We start from the raw sequence: 20,638 nt of genomic DNA on the forward strand, positions 1-20,638 counted from the left end.
CGCTCGCGAGACCTTCTCCTCTCGGTCTCCAATATCCGTAGCTGTCAGGTGCCTGGAAGTGGTGGTGATGTCGGCCGCGGTTGTAGATATTGGAGGCTCGTCGCTCCCAGCGAGGCATCGGAGTTTCCGCCGGACCCACTTCTCCGCAATCAGCATCGGTAGATCAGCCAGCGAGGTAACTTCCGCCGCCAATTGACAGCCTCGCATAGATTACCAACGTTTCCGATTTGAGTTGCCATTTTTAGTTCAATTGGCGTATCGACTCTTCTTGACAAGACCTCTGAAGACATGGCAGAAAAGGCTGTTTCTGTAGAAGAAATCAAGAAGCACGCGAGTGAGCAGGACTGCTGGATTGTGGTAGATGATGTGGTATGGGACATAACAGAATTTATTCCCAGTCATCCTGGTGGCAATGAAAGTAAGCAATATCTACCTGTGCTTGACAACGAGCGCGAACTATGTGTCGGCTTCTTGAACAAGCAAAGCTAGTCCTAGAGGCTGTCGCGAGAAAGAACAGCACGTCTGGAGTATCCATTATGTAGTGGTACTTGTGTTGTTCAAGAATGTTTTAACGCACTGAGCAATACCGTTCGAGGGAACCACAACTAACATCATCCAGTAATAACCAAACACGCCGGTCTCGACGCCTCGTTAACCTACAACTCCGTTCACTCGCCCACGTTAATATCGAAGACCCTGGATTCCAATAAATGCATTGGCAAAGTGTCCTCCTCCACACCCTCCTACGACCTCTTAAAGCCACCACCAACAGAAGCCACCCAACCAGCCCTCTCAATTGCTTCTAAACCCCCATTAACTAGCCTAATCAACAGCTATGACTTCGAGGCCGTAGCTGAAAAGGTTCTCGGCAAGAAAGCATGGGCCTTTTACTCGAGTGGTGCAACAAATCTCGTGACGAGAGACGCGAATAAGAGCATGTTTGACCGAATCTGGTTCCGACCTAGGTTATTGAGGAACATTCGTCATGTTGATACTAGCACGAGTATGTTGGGACAAAAGGTCGAGTTACCATTCTTCGTAAGTCCGGCTGCAATGGCGCGATTGGCGCATCCAGATGGAGAATTGGCATTGGCGAGGGGGTGTGAGGGCTATGGGGTGGCACAGTGTATTTCGACAAACGCATCGTTTACCATGAAGGAAATTACTGGGAGCGTACAAAGAGACTCTATACCGTTCTTCTTCCAACTTTACGTCAACAAGGACCGCAAGGCTTCGGAAGCTCTTCTCAAAGACGCAGAAAAGAACGGGATCAAGGGCGTATGGTTTACTATCGACGGGCCTGTACAAGGCAAAAGAGAAGGAGATGAGCGCGTAAAAGTCGAATCAGCAACGTTTGCCAAAGCAGCGATCAGTGGGGCAGCAGCAACAAACGACAAGAAAGGAGGTGGTCTGGGTCGCACAATGGGCGGGTATATCGACGACACTTTCAACTGGGACGACATCGCCTGGCTCCGCAAAGCCACAAAGTTACCCATCGTTGCAAAAGGTGTCCAAACAGCCGAAGACGCAGTATTAGCTATGAAACACGGGTTAGATGGTATCGTAATAACCAACCATGGAGGACGTAATCTAGACACGTATGCCAGACTCCTACATCCAATGATCTGCATCAACTGGATATTGTGCTGACATGTCGTAGCTCGCCACCCTCCCTACTGACGCTTCTCGAGATCCGCCGCCACCACCCTGAGGTTTTCAGCCACTTGGAAGTTTACCTCGACTGTGGCGTCCGACGCGGAACAGACATAGTCAAGGCTCTATGTCTAGGAGCAAAGGCTGTTGGTATGGGTCGTCCGTTCCTGTACTCGTTGGCATACGGGCAAGAAGGTGTGGAGCACTTTATCGACATTATGAAAGACGAGTTGGAAACGACGATGCGGTTACTGGGCATAACATCGCTTTCGCAATGCCATCCACGCTATCTCAACATAGGCGATGTAGAACATTTGATTCCAAAGAGTTTGGAGTCGCCTCTACCTGAGATACCAGAGCGCGAGCTGCGGGCGAAGTTATAAGGCGCTTATGAAGAGCTCATGGTAGGGGAGGTGTGTAAATTCTGGCCTTTGGTTCATCTTTCTACTTCCAACTCAGAGTGTTCTGATCAATACCACTCTCCTTTTTCATCGCACTTTCCTTCTGATACTTCGAATCCAACCCCACTGCCTTCAATACCGCAAATCTTACGTGGTCAACTCCCAACCTCTTCCCTTCCACCATCGTCTCCGCACTAACCCCTAATACCTCCCCTAGCGCACCCCCACCCACCGGCGGCTGAATATCCGCTTTGAGTTTCTCCATCGCCTTCCTAAGTTGCTCGATTGTACCCTTCGGACTCAGACGCCTCAGCGCCTTCCCATCATGCCGCCTAATCTCCTTGGCATCAGGAATGTAGATTCTGTCCAATTTAGATAAGATGACTTGATGGCTGACCCCTGCTAATCGTAACGAAGCAAGCAGCGAGCGGTCTTTATCCTTGATCCCATGCTCAGCATCGATCAGAACAAAGACTCTCCGCAATTGTTTCCGATTCGTAATGTACTTCATAATCTCCGCTCCCCAGCTGGCCAAACTCCCTTCTCCATACCCCGGCATATCAACAATCGTCATACCTCCAATCCCCACAATCTTCTCTCTCCCATTGGGCGTCGTCTTCTTAATCGTAACGCCGTTGCCTGCGCCGACGCCATACAGATTCATCGTCTTTGTGAAACCGGGGGTGGACGAGGTGCGTGCTAAGAGGGCCTTTATATCGGCGCCCATGACGGCGTTGAGGAGCGAAGACTTGCCGACGTTGGAGCGGCCTACGAAAGCTACTTCTGGCACATCGGATTCGGGGAACAGGCGGAACTGGGCGACGCTTCGCAGGAGTTTTGCAGCGCGACCGTGGGTGTTGAAGAAGGTGTTTGCGGTGGTTTTCTGGGCGATTGTCGGAGGGAAGGTGTCCCAGTACCAGTTGAAACCTTGGAGTTTGTTTCGGGCAAGTGATTCAGCAGTGTCTGGAGTCTCGGCGGTTGGCTGGGACTTCGGTTTTGTGCCTAGGGGTGCTGAGGGTGGAGATGGTATCAGCTCTGGCTCAAGGTCCTTTCCCTTTCGCTTCTTTCGAGACGCTGGTTGTGTAGCAAGTTGTGATTCAAGCTGCGACGACGCATGCTTCCCTGCTTGCCCAGTCTCCAATCGATCTCTGGATTTCCGCCCCGCTTGTTGTGGCACTTGTGCCTCAAGTTGCGATAATGCGTCCCCCTTTGCATCTCCTCCTGCTTCCACATTTCCCATCTCCTGACGGATTTCTCGCCTGATCCGTGCTGGCGATGGTGCAGTTTCCACGGATGCAACTGTCGAGGACCCATGTATTCCTGCTCTTCTCCGCATGCGTCTCTCTCGCATCGACATCTGTCGCGGTTCCTCGTTTGTCACGCTCGGTTTCTGCTCTTCGTTCAACTCCAGATGGAAATTACTCCTTGTCTTGCTCATATGCAGTGTACTCCTTGTGGGCGACGTCACCCTGAATTTCGCCCTGGCATCCCCATTCCAATGCTTGTGTATCCGTAACCTCGCGTTTGGCGCATCATCTTGAGATGCAGTATCGGTGGACTGCGGGCGCAATTGCGGACGTGTGAGGAGTGTAGAATGCTGGCGCGATAATCGTTGTATGCAGTCCCGACATACATAACGCGAATTCGGCGGTAACTTATTCATCCCGTTTCGCACCCGAAGTTCTTCTGGGTAGCTGGTGGTGGATGATGAAGTTCACGCTTGGTCCAAGCGTTACAACTGCCATCTTTTCGCCGCAGCACTTCCGCAGTGGACTTCTTCAACACCCAATCTCGAAACCTATCGTCGCTCCACAATCACGTATAAATCTCGAATCAATTCGCTCAATAATAAAAACAAAAACAAACAAAATGGCACAAACACCAACACCCCAGATCCGATCCATATACCGGCGTCTCCTCCGCGAACTCCCCTCCACACCCCAGACAACGCGCACGCAGCACCAAAAGCTCTCTTCGCCGTCAAAACTCCAGCAACGGATACGTCAAACACTCTCCCGACCGAGCCCAACCGGAAACGCCCAAAGCCAAATTGCGCAAGCGGAACAGTTTATCCAATACGTACAGGCGCAACGCACACATTCAGCGTTGCTCGAGCGATATAATCCGGGTATGGGCATGACGGAAGAGGAGAGGGTCAGGCTGAGCGCGAGGAGGGTGGGCATTAACTTGCCGGTTGAGTATCAGGAGGAGAAGTGAGGGGTTAGCATATACTGTAGGATGTATTTGCATGTGGTGGGGGATCCTGTAAATTATATTGATTCTGTTGGAATGTCAGGAAGGAATGATGCGTTTTTAAATGAACGAAACCAGGACAAAACAATGGGGGAACATGTGCATCACGACATGAAGACGGAGTGGGACGCGGATACGATACATGGACAGACTAGCATAGACTGGAGTGTACAGATGTATTAGAACTGTGCAATAAATGCAAGACCACAACGTCTACAAATCTATAAATTCGAGAGTAATGCCACCTCTTACAAACCAAAGTCTGGCAGTAGTCTCGCCAATGAAGGGTATGCTGCTTTTAGTATAACATAACTCCGTATTCGCCATCTCCTTGCGCATATGGCGCGTGTTTTTGGTTCATCCTCTTGGTAGTTTCATGAATGCCTCGCGGATTGTCCACCACAATACAGCACTACCGACAGGCTTAGTCTTCAAACTTGATACCCTTTCCACCGCTCGTATCGATCATGCCGCCCCTGTAACTACCCCTCTTTCCCTTGTTCTTCTCCTTGGTGAAACCCTTTCCCTTTGTAACAATCAACTTGGCGTGCGCGCGGTCGGCGTAATCGTAGGAAACGTAGGCGTTGCTAGCGAGCTTGGGGTCGACTTTGACGTCGGGCTTGATGCGCTGGAAGCGGTTTTCGACGTGGCTGCGCTTTGACTTGGGCGCGTCGGCGGAGGGGGAGCTGGCTTTGCGCTTGTTGGAGGAAGGCGCGGGGGAGTTTGCAGGGAGAGTGGCGGAAGAGTCGCTGGCGGAGGTCTTACGCTCGAGGGCGGCGGGCTTCTTCTCGTCGTCGTCGTCGCTGCTGCTGTCGGATGAGGAGTCGGAGTCGGAGGAGCTGTCTGAGGAGCTATCGGAAGAGCTGGAGTCGCTTGAAGAGGAGGGTGTGGAAGCTTTCTTGGCGGTCTTCTTTGTTTTCTTGGTCTTGGCTGGCTCTTCGTCGGAGGAGCTATCAGAGTCGCTGGAATCGCTGGAGTCTGAAGAGTCTGAAGAGTCCGAAGAGCTCGAGGCAGACGATGATGAGACCGAGGCGGCCTTCTTGCTCTTCTTTGCCTTTGTAGGCTTCTTCTCAGCTTCTGATTCGGAACTGCTGTCGCTAGATGAGTCGCTGGAATCGCTGTCTGAGTCGCTCGAGGAGGAATCGCTCGACGCATCGGACGAATCGGAGTCAGGTAGGGGTACGTTCGCAGGCTCCTCTTCGGAGCTGCTATCGGAATCGCTAGAGTCGCTAGAATCGCTGGAGGAAGACGCAGAGGAAGACGAGACCGACTTGGCCTTCTTTGCCTTCTTGACTACAGCCTTTGCCTTCTTGACTACAGCCTTTGCCTTCTTGACTGGCGCGCTTTCCTTCTCAGATTCGGAATCAGAGTCGGAGCTGTCGCTGGAGGAGTCGGAGCTGGAGTCGGAAGAGCTTGATGAGCTGGAGGCGTCCTCCTTGGCCGGTGCCTTGTTCGCAGCAGTCTTCTTGGCCTTCTTTGGCTTTGCTTCAGCCTCGGATTCGCTGCTGGAGTCGCTGCTGGAATCACTGCTCGAGTCGCTGCTGGACGCGCTTTCCTCGTCCACGTCCATTGGCTCGGGCGCATTCTTCACAGCATCCTGCAGAGATTGCGCAAAGTCCTCAAGCTTGCTAGCAGCGCTCTTCTCTCCCTGCTGCTCGAGGAAGTTCTTGATCACGTCAAGCGGAGCCTCGACGTTCTTGGTTGCAGATGTCTTCTTCTGCTTCTTGTCGGCGCTCGACTTCTTCGAAGCCTTCTTGTCGGAAGCCATTGCGCGTGATGTGTTCGGTGAATCGTGCAGTAGTGCGGTGTGGTGAGGGTGTTGAGGTGAAAGTAGCAAATGCTGGACGAGAAAAAAGTTAGGGCAGGCAAGCGGAATGGTTCAGCGCCTCGATGGCGCTAGACTGCAAGCGTGATCCCTGTCCCGCGCGCCTGCCGTCTCATATGGAGTACACGACGCCAGACGTCTCTCTCCGCACAGCAACTCATGCAGTGCTTTCACCCCAACCACACATTCTTCCCTCGTGCTGCGCATTGGTAGCACTTCTCCTGGGCCTGCCGCATTGGACGCCCCGATTGCTACACACCGCCGCTGCCTCTCGTTGACGCCCTACCGACCAGGCATCGCAAGACTCATTTCCTACCCTTCGCGATTCATGGCAGCTCCCAGAGGACCTCTCGCTAGCGCCCGGCGGCAGTAATCGGCGCACCTTGGACGCATACGTCAAACCACCAGACCGGTCTCATAGATAGCCTCATACCAAGATGGAGGGGAGGCCACGCAACTACACCAATGGCGCGGGGGATCCGCGAGCTCCTGCACAACGTCCACCTGGCAGCTCGAGGGGCGCTCCTTCTGCCACGAGCTCTGCGCCCTCGGGCATGTCGCGCGCCGAACGATTCGACGACGAGCGAAAGAGAATCACCGAGAGCTGCTTCTCCAGGACGGATGATTCAGGCCAGCGTACGTCCCCATCTGCAAACCCGTACACGTCGGGACAAGTCCCTGGCGTCTGGCTCGGTATGCTGTAGTGCAAGCTAACACGCGCCAGTCCAAGAGTCCTACATCACCCACATCCGCGTCCAAGAAGATGGCAGCTACCCCCAGTCCCCTCCCCCACCGAGTTCCGCTCCGAACAACAAGAAGGCCAGAATCATCATGATATCCGTGCGAAACACAGGCAGAGTCAAGCTGCACAAAGCCAGGGAGAATGCCAATGGTACCTTCTCCATCGGAAAATCCTGGCCCATGGAGGAGCTTTCGGCCGTGGAGAACTACACACATCTTGTTCCCGCCAATGAAGAGGAGGCACAGCGCAAGCTATGGGCTGGAGAAAAGGGATTCACCGTGACGATTGGCAAGCCGTACTATTGGGAAGCTGGTACCGCGAAAGAGAAGGAGTTCTTTATTGGAAGTATGGTTAAGATCTTCAACAAGTACACTAAAGGAGACTTTCCCATCTTGACCGGATTCAACGTGACGGAGCTGAACAGCCTGACCAACGGACAGCCGCAACTGGCAACACCGGAAGGACGAGCCGCATTTGCAGCTGGTGGCCAGGGAGGCCAAAGCCCAGCGCAAAGACGACCAGGGCCTCCAGATCAAAGGCCCATGCCTCCAAAATCGCCTGGCCCACCACCGAGGAGACCCGGAGAATCTCCGCCCATATCGTCCGAGGCTCTTCCGCCTGGAGCAAACCCAAACTTCCGCAGACCTCCAGGGGCGCTGGATGGCCCAAGGAGACCGGCACGTCCAGACGATGCGGGTAGACCAAGCACTGGGGACAATGCCCGTAGGCCTATGCCATTTGCGCCGCTGAATTCAGTTCAAGCTGCACCATCTATGCCCGATCTTCGCCAAAAGCGGTCCATGGACCCAAGCATCCGCTCTAGGCCTAGCGGTGATAGCATCCGGCCTCGTCCTGGCCAAGCACCCAGCCCTCTAGCACCAGTACCGCAATTCGCGTCACGGAATCTCACACCACAATCCTCAACTTCAGAATTCGCTAGTCGACCGCGAACACCGGACTCCGGTAATCTCCCAGCAAGTCTTAGTCCAGGACGTGGACTGCCGCCACGTGAAGATGCACAGTCTCAGCGATCAGAGAGATCCTTTGATGAGCCTTCTATGGATGGCGCAGCTCCGGGTATTGCGCCACCAGACCCGCGCAGACAGAATGGGTACCCCTCCCCTAGGAGAGATCCGTCGCCCAGGGGTCTCAGACCTGGGACGGCCCAAAGCGCTGGAAGACCTGGTACTGCACAAAGCAACACCAGTTCAAACTTCACTCGAAATGACGATATGCCTCCAGAAGAACCTCCCCAGAGGAGGAGGCCGCTCATGGAACCCCGTCCATCCAATTTGTCGCAACGAAGTGTTGATAGCCAAGGCGCAGAGCCACGTTCAGTTTTCCACACGCCGTCTGGCTCACCTGCTCCACCAATGGAAGTACCACCACGGAGACGACCTCAGGAAATACCGGAGAGATTGAAGCCTGTTTCTCAGGAAAACATCGCACCTCCAACAGAAACACTGCCTCCGCCATCACAGCCTACGCCACCCCCCACAGCACCACTTCCGCAGCTACCGACAGCGCCATTGCCACAAGCACCCCCACCAGAGGAAGTACCGTCACCAGTAGCACCGGTGCCTGTAGCGCAACCGACTACGCCTGAGCGGCCTGCACCTGTCGAGCGCACCAACTCGATGCCCCAAGAGTCAGGGGACGAAGGATCGCAGCGCCCTGGCCTTGGACCGATGGTCAAGAAGACATTAGGCAGCGACAGTCCAGCAAACAGGTTCCGTAAGGCCGCAGCAGCGGCAGGTGCATTCAAGCCTCGTGCTGGCGGAGCTGCTGCGAAACTCTTCAATAAGGAGACGAAGACATCCGATGAAGCAGATGGTGTTAACGCTGTGTTTGTGCCTCAGCGGCCAACACCTAAAGAAACCCCCAAAGAGGAAATTGAGAAGAAGCTTGAAGAGCCTCCTAAGCCTATACCAGAGACGAAACCCTTGGAGCCACTGCGTGTTAGCACCGAGGTAGTTCCATCCGTGACAGTGTCTGGCCCGTCCACCAACACTGTGGGTGGCGCTGTCCAAGAGGTTGAAGAGCAACCTGCCCCACCGCCTCCAGAGAAGGCAGCATCAAGAACTGTCGAGCCCGAGCCGGAAGTTCGCCGAAAGAAGCGCAGGTCTAATCAGCAGATTGTTAACATATCGAAACTCGGCATAGATCCCAGCATCATCGATGAACGGGGTTTGGAGTTTGAAAGTATCTTGTCTGAGCTTGGATGGGGAAACAACGAGCTCTCTTCCAAGCACATTGAATCTTTGGAGAACGACATCAAACGCGAAATTGCCCGCGTGGAAGCAGGGAGTTGGCTCAATCATCTGGAGCAAAAGGACGATCGCGTGGAGGCTGTTGAGCGCATGTTAGACCGTGCCATCGCAGAATGCGACGAGCTTGAAGGTCTACTTACCTTGTACAACGTCGAGTTGAGCAGCTTGAACGATGACATCGCTTTCATCGAAGCGCAAAGTCAGGGTTTGCAGGTGCAGACTGCGAACCAGCGACTACTGCAACACGAACTCCAGCAGCTGGTCGACACTATTTCAATTACTTCTGACCAACTGGAGCCTTTGAGACGTGCTCCTATAGGTAAGATTAATGGGCTGAAGGATATTGAATCTTCCTTGGTTCTACTCTACAAAGCGCTCATCACCATCGACCCTGCGTTCGTTGCCGGAGCTCGTTCGGGTACAATCACCAGTGGACCCGGGTTTGGCAATAGCGACTTGGCAACAATGCAGGCCCTGCAAGAGAAACGAGACAGGTACCTTGGCGAGGGCGCCATGTTCTTGGACAGGTTGAAGAAGCATATGGATATCACATTTGGTGCAGCTTTCCTGTCGACGAAAGATGCACTTTCGAGACTTGATCAAGGCTCTGAGCCATCTTTGAAGAAGAATGTCGAGGCACACGACGCAGGTCGAAGCGAGTTGTGGATGTTGAGCCCGGTCATGCTTTTCGCCAAAGAGATTGACAGGGCTGCATGGGACTCACTACTCCGAATGTACCAGACGCAAGCAGCGCAGTTGTACCAACAGGAAGTTCGCGACAATATTCTGGCATGGAGACGGTTTGCGAGGAAGCCGACTGGCGAGGAACAAGATTTACTCTTTACCGCGCAAGAAAAAGAGCCAGAAACAACCACTAGTACTTTGGGTGCAGCAAGGAAGCTGACCGTTAAGCGGAGTCAGACCCTAGCTCGTGGCCTGAGATCAGCTTCTGGGGAGAAGGAAGGCAAGGCAAAGCCAGCCGCTCAGGATGGCAAATTCTATGCTTTCAATGTTTTCGCTAGGGTGCTGGAAGACACTGGCCCCGTTCTTTTGACGGAGCAGAACTTCATCACCGAGTTCTTCCACGCCACTTCAACCGATTCGCTTGACTTCCCAGAGGCGGTGCAAGCCGCACCCCCAGAAGCCCGCCGTGGACCGAACCTCTGGATACGCAAGCAGTTTGAGGCGGACCGAGCCATGGCAAAGCACGTGACAGGAGTTATGGAGGAGATATTCTCCTTCTGGCCGGCTGAGATACAGAGCCTTGTCGACTGGGCTACAAAAGCCGATCCTTTGTAAGTTATAGCTTTCATGATAATGTTTCAGCCCCACTAACCGTCTGCAGGCAAGGTGTAGGCATACTTTGTGCGGTCGACCGCAAACTCCTCGACATCGAAGAGACGAACCAAGATTTCCTAACAAGAAACCTACAAAAGATACATGAGCGGCTGCAAGGCCTATTCAACCGCTTCCTAGACGAGCAAATCCGCGCGATCGAAGACACAAAAGTCAAGATAAAGAAACGCAAGGGCGTAATCTCCTTCATGAAGACCTTCCCCCATTTTTCTATTGCAATCGAAAACATGCTGCCCTCTGCTGCTGAAGGTGGCGATCAGTTGGAGATCCGACGCATGGTCAACGACGCGTATAGCCGTATCAACAAAGCCATGTTTGAGAGCTTGAAGGTCATTGCGAAAGAATCCCCTACTGTCATGGCAAGTCAGGGCCAGGGTGACCCGGAAGACAAAGAGGCGCTCAACTACCACATCCTGCTTATCGAAAACATGAACCATTACATGGAAGAAGTGGACGCGCGAACCGTGGCTGTCTTAGACTTCTGGAAGAGCAAGGCGAACGAAGAGTACAGTGAGCATATGAGTCTCTATGTTGATGCGGTTATTCGGAGACCGCTTGGGAAACTTTTGGTAAGTAGTCCTTGTTGTCTCAATGCTGTGAGTATGTCTAATGAATGCAGGAATTCATCGAATCAACCGAAACCCTCCTGTCTCAACCCGGCGCCTCCCCACAGGCGATCGCCCAGCGCTCTTCGCACTCGCGCTCCGTCTTCAAAAAGCTAGTGCATTCGCATGACGCCAAGGAACTCCGCAAAGGTGTCGAGGCCCTCAAGAAGCGCGTTGACAAGCACTTTGGCGACGCGGATGATCCCAATATCAGTAAAGATTTGGTGTTCAAGGTCCTCAAGGAATGTGAGAGGTATTACGAGGGTGTTGTGGAGAGGATGGCGGCGATTAATCAAGATGTCTATGGTGGAGAGGTGGAGATTGATTGGGGGGTCAAGGAGGTCGAGACTGCGTTTCGGAGATAGAGTCTCAGAAAGAGCGGGAGTCGACACCTTTTGGGGATGATGGGGTGATTCGGAGGGGAAGAAGGGGGTTGGGTTCGTGTTGTGCTGTTGCTGGTTTTGTTGGCTTTCTTTGTTAAGGACCTTGTATATTGGTGGGGTTGGTGGATGCCGTTTATGATTGCATGGCCGGGTACAACACTTGCATGGCGTCTTTTTCTTCACATGCAGCGCAAACCCATCAGCGAAGATCATCGATATGCCTGCCTCTGGGCTTCCTCACATGCACAATTCTTGCCAAGTCAGATCTTCTTGCATCCGTTTGAGACCACAACGATGCAGTACGTCAACACATGAATTCTTATGCACGTAAGCAGGATCTCGTATCTTGAACCCGAGTCCGCCGGCGTCCGATCGCACCGAGCTCTTATGCACTGTACGCGCTATCCGGGAGCTTGAGCTTTGTACCCCTGTCGATGTGGAGAATAGGCGAGGAATGACGGCATCGATCCCAACTACGAGTCTAGATCGCCAGACATTTTGGTACAACGGTATGCGCCGGATGCACTGCCGAAGAGTGTATTTGTTGGTTAGGCTTCCAGGATGGCCAGATGCATAAAGCAACAGATGTTTTGATCTGCGAGTATATATTAATGCCAGAGTCCCTTGAGTAACACGAGCTTCGTGTCCTTTTTTTTTTTAGTCCAACCGCCCACTATGACACTCCTCCAAACCCTACTCCGGGTAACCGCATTCAAGAACCCCCTCTTACGTACCCTCGTGCCCTCGGTCGCACTCGCATATGGTATCCAAGCTGCCGTTGCTGTCCCCTCCATTGCTGCGCAGACAGAACGTTACTATGACCTCTCTGGGAGCCTCACATACCTGTCCTGTACAGCGCTCAGTCTAGTCTTGCCTTATATGCGCGCAAGAGCCGCTGGGACGGTTACAGGAGGTATAACCGAGTATTTCAGTAGCCAGGGATTAGGACAGGGGACGTGGTGGTGGAGACAGGCGCTGTTGAGTGCTGCGGTGGGGATATGGGCAACGAGATGTGTGTTCTTCTTGCTCTCAATGGGTAAATTAAAAACGAAAGAACAGAAGTACTAATAGTTATGGCAGTGGGTTCCTACCTCTACAAGCGCATTCAAAGTGATGAAGGAAAGGATAGCCGCTTTGATTCCATCCGCACCTCACCACCCAAATTCTTCGTCGCCTTCTTTGCACAGGCAACTTGGGTCTCGCTGTGCACTCTCCCCGTCATCCTAGTCAACTCTGTTCCACGATCTGCATACGCAACCTCGCTGCTCGGCAAAGCCGTATCTTCAAAACCCTACTTGACCGATATCCTCGGCCTGGCCATCTTCGTCTTCGGTCTCACATTCGAAGTCGTCGCCGACCGCCAAAAGGACGCCTGGGTCCAAGGCAAGAAACAAAAGAAGCACTCGGAGGAGTTCTTGACACATGGCTTGTGGAGCAGGTCTCGGCATCCGAATTACTTTGGCGAGGCGACGTTGTGGAGCGGTATTGCGATTGCGGCGGCGGGGTTGCTGGTTAGGCAGCCGGCGCAGGCGGCGCTGGGATTGAGTGGGGGATTGGGCGGACAGGTGCTGGTTGCGGGTATGTGTGCGGCTAGTCCGGCTTTTGTGAGCTTTTTGCTGCTCAAGGTTAGTGGGGTGCCGTTGAGTGAGAATAAGTATGATGAGAGGTATGGAGATCGGAAGGATTATCAAAAGTGGAAAAGGGAGACGCCCATGTTTGTGCCCAAGATTTGGTAGGCTGGGACTGTTGGAGTGGGTTTCTTTGCGAATCGATTACGAAAGATGTATGCTTTGTTTCTGTTGAGATGAATGGAGGAAGGAATGTCAATGACCGAGACCTCGTAAGAAAAGATGCGTGTGATCAGCGAAGATGTGACTATACACTAGCTTTACTTGCTGTCCACTAGAGCAGTACAGCAAACTTTGGTGAAAAAAAAAAGACAATAGCATAGCAGTATTGCTATTTCTAGTTGCATAGATCTTGTGTTCTATCTAAGCCTGTTATAAAGGCGTAACTATAGGCAATAGTGCTTACTTTATGCTACAAAGCATAGTAACAAATAGCTTATATATTAATACTATAGACGTGAGTAGTAAAGAGAATAATTCTTATTCTTTCTTTATAGACTAAGGCGTACTTTATAAGCAGGTTTAGCGCTTATTACTCTTTTAGAAGTAGCATGCGTCTTGTATTTCTCTCTAGTATAAGGTGCTTTTAGAATCCTTATTACACTGCAATCTAAACTTTGTTGCTGCTCCTAGTATAAAGAGTAGCAAGATTGCTATAGGTGCTAGGAATTACAGCTTTACCCTTGCGCGCTGCTGCAACATCATTTCTACTAGCATGCTAACAGAGGTATAACGTCTACCTGTTATAAGAAGCTAGGCGGCTTAGGCTTGTTAGCTAGGCTTGTAGGTCTAATAGCCGGCTTTTAACCCTTCTTTAGACATTAGCTATCGTAAACGATGTAGCGTTTAATGTATCTGCTGCTGTCTCTGTTAGCATTTGTTTTTACAGCGGTCCTATGCAGCATCTTATATTTGCGGTTCTACTTCTGCACAACTTGCAATTGCACTATTTCTTGTTACTGCTAAGACGTTGTATTACATAGCTTGTATTAGTTAACATGCATTACTTACTCAGTATTAAAATCTGAAATCATCTAAGTGTGTGTTCCTGTAGCATATAGCTAAGGCTGGTCAGAAGAAATGCTCGTTTTGCCGTCTTGCATCAATTTTTAATCTAGCATCTAGCAGTGACTCGAAAGTCTCGCGTGGTATATAATTGCTATAATTATTATAATAGATATCGACAGTAGGTAGATAGTACTAGATAAACTGTCTGATATCGAAACTAATTTTGGCCTTGAACATACCAGCATAACATAATGCGTCCGGAATTTCTAACGAGATACCTATATTAGTCCCGCTTTCTAGTTCCTGTTAGTCTCCCTGCAAGCAGGCCATATGTATTTCTCTATTAAAGACTTCAGAAAAGTCTTCTTTGCCTCAGAAGATCCAGTTGTACTTCCAAAGTACGCTCGTGCACGTAAGCCCCTCATTAAGGATACGTTTGCAGAGCGGTAGCATAATGCACAAAGGTTAAAAGACATAGTTTAGACCTAAGCATATCATAATCTAGACCTCGTCTAGAAGGGTAAGGAGTAGGTAACCGTGCACACCTGTAGCGTTGTCGCAATTTGCTTAGAATGAGCATTCGAGCGGTCCAATGCATGTTTTCTGCATCTCCCGCCATAATCGTAGATTATCATGTAAATTGCCGCAAGGACGTTGATAGGCTGTGCACGAAACTGCAGCATCTGTAACGAAGCTAACGACAAAGCCACAAGAATCATCAGCCGAAGTACGAATTTCCTCGAGTGGCTGGCGAAGTATTCTAGCTTTTTTGGTTCTGTTACCAAAAACTAGATCTGTAAAAGGCCTTTCTCTAGAGGATGTCCAAGGAACCCCGTTGATTGTAACGCGCACAAAACAGCGAACTCCTATTCGATCGCTATATCGCTTTACAATTATGGCAAAACCTGGCGTGTTGCAGAAGTTATACGGCTCGTGTAGATGCAGCACATAAATGCATTTGAACTCGATCGTAAGGAAGTAGGGATAGATGCTCGCGGCTATGCTGATTCCAGAACTGTCCAGGCTCCAGCCTTCAAGCGTGGAAAAAAGTGTTGTGCAAGTTCTGGCCATACTCTTAGCTTCATTTGGGAGATTTGAGAAGCAGGCCGGGTCTGATGCGAGCATTCCAAACGTGTTTACTGCGAGACCCTGCTATATGAAAATGCTTATGTCTGTGCTCATTTTCATAATTTCCTCTTGCAGCCTATGGAAAGCTCTTGCACCTTCGCCATAGAGAAGAGGCTTCGCTATCTCAGTACACTCAGCTCAGCCGTCTCTTCTGCCTTTTTGTCGCTGCACATGATGCAGGCCAGACCGCTAAGCAACTTTGAAAGAAGGAAAGAACGTGTTAAACTAGTATCAGCACTGGCGGCGTCTCCGCTGGCCGCAATGAAAGACTATCGTGAAGATGCTGAGATCCGTCTTAGAATCTAGGTTCTCGCAGGAGAAAGATCGTAGGGAGATTCGACGTTCTACATTAAGATGCAGCTAATATCTTGCAGAGGCGTTAGTTAAAGCTTTAGTCGTGTTGCTGAGGCGTCTGGCTGCCTCTGTAGTATTATGCGACACTCTAACTTATGCTAAACTACTCTGCTGCAGTAGCCTAGAGGCATGGCAGCACAAATCTTAAATGCAGACATCTTTAGTCGTTTCTCTCTCTAGAGTTACCTTGCCTACGTTACACGCTACGCGCTTCTCCTTAGCTGTCTTAAGCTTATGTGCCTTTACAGTCTTTTCAGGCGCGGTATTCTTGGGTCTGTAGTGTCAGATTTAGACCCTTAAGTTTGCAGTCGCAGCTCCCTCTTCTTACGCTCTTCTACAATATCGCAAGCACGTGCTTCTAACCTTCTTTGGTAGTTCGAGTATAGCTTCACCCCTAGCCACTGCGCAAGAACCAATCCTCCCGCCTGCTCAACCGTCAACCCTCATCTTCGAAATCATCGTTTGGTTCTGGTAGAGGCGCCTTTCTTGGAGCTTGCTGCATTCGCTTGCTCTCCATTCCCACTTACAAGCCATGCCTCCGGAATGCTCTGTCTGTCAAGAAAGCCAGTGAACGAACAGCACCCTTGCTGCTGATGGCCTTGTTCCCAGTGGTAACTTAGTCAAGATAGATTTCTACTCTTGAGAAATACATTCTTAGCTTCGGTGTCGCGCCAAAGTCGACCGGCTTTGTATTTTAAGCGCATATTTTGATTATAATATCTTCAGAGCTCGTAATTATACCGCTACATCGATTATCGTAGAACTTTATTCATTATATGATCCCTAACTTTGCACTAAAACCCATCCTTGAAACGCTTGCAAAAAAGAAATAGAGAATAATACTGCGAAATCTGGCGATAGCAGCCAATGAACAAGAACTCAGCCAACCCGAGAGAACAAGCAGCAAATCATCCCAACTGTCACATAAACCATTCGACGATTGCATCACGGCCATTGGTGCAATTATGCCAATCAGGACAGAATTGTTGTTAAGTTCTCCACCAAGTCGGACCCCGTATCATTACCCACCTTCTGCACTAGCTTCGCTATCAAGGCGCAGCAAGTTGACATGACCACAATCCAATCCAGCTCCCCTTCATCAAAGGTAATCGCTGAGCTGCGCATCCATTTCGCCGGCGCCCAAAGCCGTCCAATCACCAGTGAACGGTCGGGAAGCTGTTTCACCAGATTGAATTTCGTGACGGTCAAGGCCTTAGTTTCAAGCTGCCACTTGTACGTAATGCCGTTGAGCGTGAATGACTCCTCCTCGCTGGACTCTCCGCACGGTTTGAGTTTAAGGTTGGGCGTCTTGTTGGTGTGCTCGGGATCGAAAGTTAGCTTCTTCGCGCCATTCGCAAACAGCGCGAGCGTGAGCTCGCTGACCTCGACGAGGTCTGCCTTCGATGTGGAGAACGGAGCGGGTTGTACTGGAGCGACATCGGCGTCCGCCTGCGGCTCTGCAGGGACTGGTTGAGAAATAAGTTCGAGGGGCATCTTAATCGAATATCTCTTCGTGAAGATATTCGAGAGGTACATCTTCAGACAAGGCGGCACAGAGCCCGAGTTTGCTAGTTCTCGTGCCTCCTTCTTGAATTCATCACTGGCAAACTCCGACTTTACGACTGATGTTATGTCGTAGGCGGTTATCGTCTTAGCCAAGCCTATATGCTGCTTGAGGAAGATGGTGCGTGTCGGCTGTACTGAAAGCACTTCGGCCTTTGTCTGTGGTTTCTTGGAACTGGAAAAGAGTCCCATTGTGCCAATCTAGGAGTCTACAGTTGTAGGCAGATAGATACGTGTGCACACTGAGACAAGGACAGCGGGAGACGAAAAATAAAGGAATCCTACTTGAGTAGATTAAACTTAACAAACCACCACACGAAAGGGCAAGCAGGCTATAAATACAGTAAAGCTCTTCATGTGAAAGTCTCGTCACCAGAATGGGCTTCTGAGATCTCCAGTATTGACATTAAACGATCGAGATCAATCGAGACTAATCGAGACCAACCGAAATGCGTGCCGAGCAACGTGGTGTGATTCTTCTGCCGAATAAGGGTAAGGATCACGCATTGCAGAAATCTGGGCCCCTCTCTCATGCGTTGCTTTTCAGGGCGTGGCGCTACCATATGCCAAAAGGAATTTCTTTGGCGTGCGGGTACTGCCGACACAGCTGGAAGCAAGCAACAAGTGGCAATAGTGTACACTAAAGCAACCGGTTGAACTGATCGGTCCAGAGGGTCCACAGTTGCTTGAATTGTTTCTGTCTCTCACTATCCGTAGTAACGTGAAGCAAGCACTATTGCCTACAGTTACGCCATCACAAATAGGTGCGCAAACTTAGTAAGGTGCGTCGCTTACTTGTAAAACACGTTATCTAGAGTTAAGCTATATACGTTGTATACTATTAGCTTAATCTAGACTTATATTTACCAGTTAATTCTTGAGTTAATCAACAGGCATAAAGTAGTAGTAGCTCTCAGCTGTAGTTGATAAGTAGCCTGGCGTGCGGCTTTCAGCAACGAAGGGAATTGGGGAGATTGGACCTGGTGGAACGGGTAAAGGTCAGAACACCTCCTTGTTCCAGACCAAGTAGTGCACAGTAGCTTTCGCTAGTAACAATATTGGAGCTGTAATGTTGATGAAGCTAGCAAAAACCTTTTTTTTCGTTACTGACTAATGCCTTTCTCCGCGTCGACTACACCCATCCTTGCTGGGGGTACCCTCGACTCAATCAGGTGGTCTCGTGATGGATTCGGTTTTGTAGACTTCCTTGTTGAAAGTTTTCGGTCTAGGAAATCCTCTTGTTTTGGGTTGCAGTCGCGAGAACTACAGTCACAAGGAATGCGGTACCCAGGCGTAAGATCCAGTGGATTACTAGGTCCAAGTGGAACTCGATTTTCCGCAAGCATCGTGCACCTGCGCACTGGTCGATTGAGTTTCACAGTAGTGAAGGCATCCAGCACTTCTACGAGGTCCATCAGCAGGTGCTGAAGGCGCCGTACTCGATGGTCAGGTACTATGACACTGAATTGTGGGTACTGCTGCTGCTCTTTCATGATAGATTCTTCTTCTTTCTCTAGTTTCTTGCGCCTCTGCTCCTGCTCGGAACTCTCCTCTAAGGCCATCTTGTTCAAGTCATTGACCACTTTGTTACTCCGAGCCTCGCGCAGTATTTCCCTTTCTAACTCTGTCTTCTGTCCTTCTTCTTGGTTTTCGATATTCTTTTTCATGGTTTCGTAAGCTTGGGGATTGGTATGTGTTGGCCACTTGTTGGTATACAAGCTTCGGAACCGACGGTAAACAATTTGCTGAAATTCGTCCTCGTACCAGCTAAAGAGGTTGTGCAAGTTTGGCGAGCCCCTTGATTCGGAAGTTGATTCGTACTTTTTCTGGAATTCTGTCCACCCAATTACTCGTAGCTCTCGGGTATTTTCGGCACTACTATGTTCAACCACTTCAGTAAGGTGTTCTTGAGCAGCTAGTATGTCGCCTTCGAACCAACGCATCTCCCGGCTTTCGCGCCCTTCGTAGTCCATCGAGATGAACTCGTCTTGTATCTTCCAGAGGGTCTTTTTCAGATTTTCGGCCTCCTCGCCCCTAATGTGTGCGAAGAAGTGTGTCATTTCGCGAATGATATGAACGCCAGCAAAGTATGAGCCGATCAAGTAAGAAGTGAACTCACTGCTCCACCCGTCACCATAGGCTGCGCAACGCTTCGGACTATAGTTGTCTTCATCCAGAATGTCAAAGAACCAATTGGACAGGTCCCATGCTGCGATAATGAGGGGTACTGAGTATCGAGCCAGCGCCTTCTTGTTCGCACGAGCTTGAGTTCGATGTTCGTTCCATCCGGACATCCAAGCAGTCGCCAGCGCGGCAATTAAGGCAGCAATACCTGTTACGATGGCTGCGACAATGGATCCATCGAGTGCCATCTTCCTCTAGCAGAAGCTTGCTGTTCGAAGACGAGGATTGAACGGGTATTAGGAGTAGACACGAAATTGTTGGGTACGTTCTGTCAATCCCAGCGGCGTCGATTAGTGAAGACAGAAATTCGGGCTCGAGCAATGATGGCAAGGCAGTAAGGTGTGTCAGGTGTCATAGATATCGAGATATCATGGTTACTTATTATCCACAGCTGAGAGCTACTACCACTTCACGCCCATTGATCGACTCAAGGATCAGCTTGCAGATGTGAGCCTAGATTACGCTAGTGGTATATAACGTATGGAACTCAACTCCAGACATCGCCCTTTAGAGCGCTAAAGTCAGCCACGTTAGACCAAGGGGATTGACTTAGATCATATATACCGCGAGCTTTCGACCTCCAGTAGCCACGATACAAGCTTCTAGAACTTTATTATCATCTTATAAACAAGATCCACCTACTAGTGATATCGAGGCGTCAGTCCATAGCTATGATAAAGATGTCTGCTCCTATTGAAAGGTTCTAGAGGTAGGTAATAAAGAGGTGCGAAGGCTAACAGCTCCCACCCGTGCGCAAAAAGATCTTGACGATCTTATGCGCCAAGGAACGTGGCGGAGATAGGGTGCGGCATCCAGATATTGGCCGGCGCCGACTAAGGATCGAGGCCCACTAGCGCACGCCACATTAGTACCATACCTTTCGATGGGTGGCATACTAGCGCTTAGGATAAAAAAACAATATTAGTAACTTGTCTGCCCATTACCTTGAACGCAGGCCACGTCAACATTTGTACCTATCAGCCCCAATATATATATGGGTCTAAGACGACTTCTTGCGGTTATCCCCAGCATGAGAAAGTATGGTACGATGGTGGTGATAGTGAACAGTAGTTTGGTGTGGCTCCCTAGTTTGTCTACAAATCGCAGTACCCTGGACCCATTATGTCCATCAATCAAGTAAGTTAGTTGGTTAACACTAGGGTTCCAAGCAACTCTGGACCCTCTTGTTACACGGGGTTTGGCTATACTTCTCTAGGCTCGGTCCGTACTAAGGCGAGGTAGACTAAAGCGGTAGTCCATAAGGTAGTGTGAGGAGTAGTTGGGC

The 20,638-nt window shown here is 50.5% G+C and overlaps 8 protein-coding genes across 8 annotated transcripts; 4 read left to right on the plus strand and 4 right to left on the minus strand.

Annotated features, from left to right (window-relative positions):
• Positions 1 to 288: 288 nt before the first annotated feature.
• AA0111_g1416 (Cytochrome b2) lies at positions 289 to 2,036 on the plus strand (the record flags this gene model as incomplete). Its single annotated transcript, XM_028647073.1, has 3 exons — positions 289 to 418; positions 620 to 1,598; positions 1,661 to 2,036. 3 exons carry the CDS (start codon positions 289 to 291, stop codon positions 2,034 to 2,036), a joined length of 1,485 nt encoding a protein of 494 aa, XP_028511108.1.
• A 61-nt stretch (positions 2,037 to 2,097) lies between these two features.
• AA0111_g1417 (hypothetical protein) lies at positions 2,098 to 3,492 on the minus strand (the record flags this gene model as incomplete). The annotated part of the gene is made up of 1 exon (XM_028647074.1): positions 2,098 to 3,492. The coding sequence occupies one exon, from the start codon at positions 3,490 to 3,492 to the stop codon at positions 2,098 to 2,100; it is 1,395 nt and encodes a 464-aa protein (XP_028511109.1).
• Positions 3,493 to 3,923: 431 nt separating this feature from the next.
• On the plus strand, positions 3,924 to 4,271 carry AA0111_g1418 (hypothetical protein; the record flags this gene model as incomplete). Its single annotated transcript, XM_028647075.1, has 1 exon — positions 3,924 to 4,271. The coding sequence occupies one exon, from the start codon at positions 3,924 to 3,926 to the stop codon at positions 4,269 to 4,271; it is 348 nt and encodes a 115-aa protein (XP_028511004.1).
• Positions 4,272 to 4,731: 460 nt separating this feature from the next.
• On the minus strand, positions 4,732 to 6,075 carry AA0111_g1419 (hypothetical protein; the record flags this gene model as incomplete). The annotated part of the gene is made up of 1 exon (XM_028647076.1): positions 4,732 to 6,075. The coding sequence occupies one exon, from the start codon at positions 6,073 to 6,075 to the stop codon at positions 4,732 to 4,734; it is 1,344 nt and encodes a 447-aa protein (XP_028511005.1).
• Positions 6,076 to 6,569: 494 nt separating this feature from the next.
• Positions 6,570 to 11,470, plus strand: AA0111_g1420 (hypothetical protein; the record flags this gene model as incomplete). Its single annotated transcript, XM_028647078.1, has 4 exons — positions 6,570 to 6,768; positions 6,857 to 10,439; positions 10,490 to 11,069; positions 11,120 to 11,470. The coding sequence occupies 4 exons, from the start codon at positions 6,570 to 6,572 to the stop codon at positions 11,468 to 11,470; spliced, it is 4,713 nt and encodes a 1,570-aa protein (XP_028511358.1).
• Positions 11,471 to 12,163: 693 nt separating this feature from the next.
• Positions 12,164 to 13,224, plus strand: AA0111_g1421 (hypothetical protein; the record flags this gene model as incomplete). Its single annotated transcript, XM_028647079.1, has 2 exons — positions 12,164 to 12,500; positions 12,569 to 13,224. 2 exons carry the CDS (start codon positions 12,164 to 12,166, stop codon positions 13,222 to 13,224), a joined length of 993 nt encoding a protein of 330 aa, XP_028511357.1.
• A 3,354-nt stretch (positions 13,225 to 16,578) lies between these two features.
• On the minus strand, positions 16,579 to 17,361 carry AA0111_g1422 (hypothetical protein; the record flags this gene model as incomplete). The annotated part of the gene is made up of 1 exon (XM_028647080.1): positions 16,579 to 17,361. One exon carries the CDS (start codon positions 17,359 to 17,361, stop codon positions 16,579 to 16,581), a length of 783 nt encoding a protein of 260 aa, XP_028511356.1.
• Positions 17,362 to 18,272: 911 nt separating this feature from the next.
• Positions 18,273 to 19,541, minus strand: AA0111_g1423 (hypothetical protein; the record flags this gene model as incomplete). The annotated part of the gene is made up of 1 exon (XM_028647081.1): positions 18,273 to 19,541. The coding sequence occupies one exon, from the start codon at positions 19,539 to 19,541 to the stop codon at positions 18,273 to 18,275; it is 1,269 nt and encodes a 422-aa protein (XP_028511355.1).
• Positions 19,542 to 20,638: the final 1,097 nt, after the last annotated feature.

This window comes from Alternaria arborescens (genome assembly GCF_004154835.1).
Source record: "Alternaria arborescens strain FERA 675 chromosome Unknown contig_2, whole genome shotgun sequence".
In the NCBI taxonomy this organism is placed as follows: Eukaryota; Fungi; Ascomycota; class Dothideomycetes; order Pleosporales; family Pleosporaceae; genus Alternaria; species Alternaria arborescens.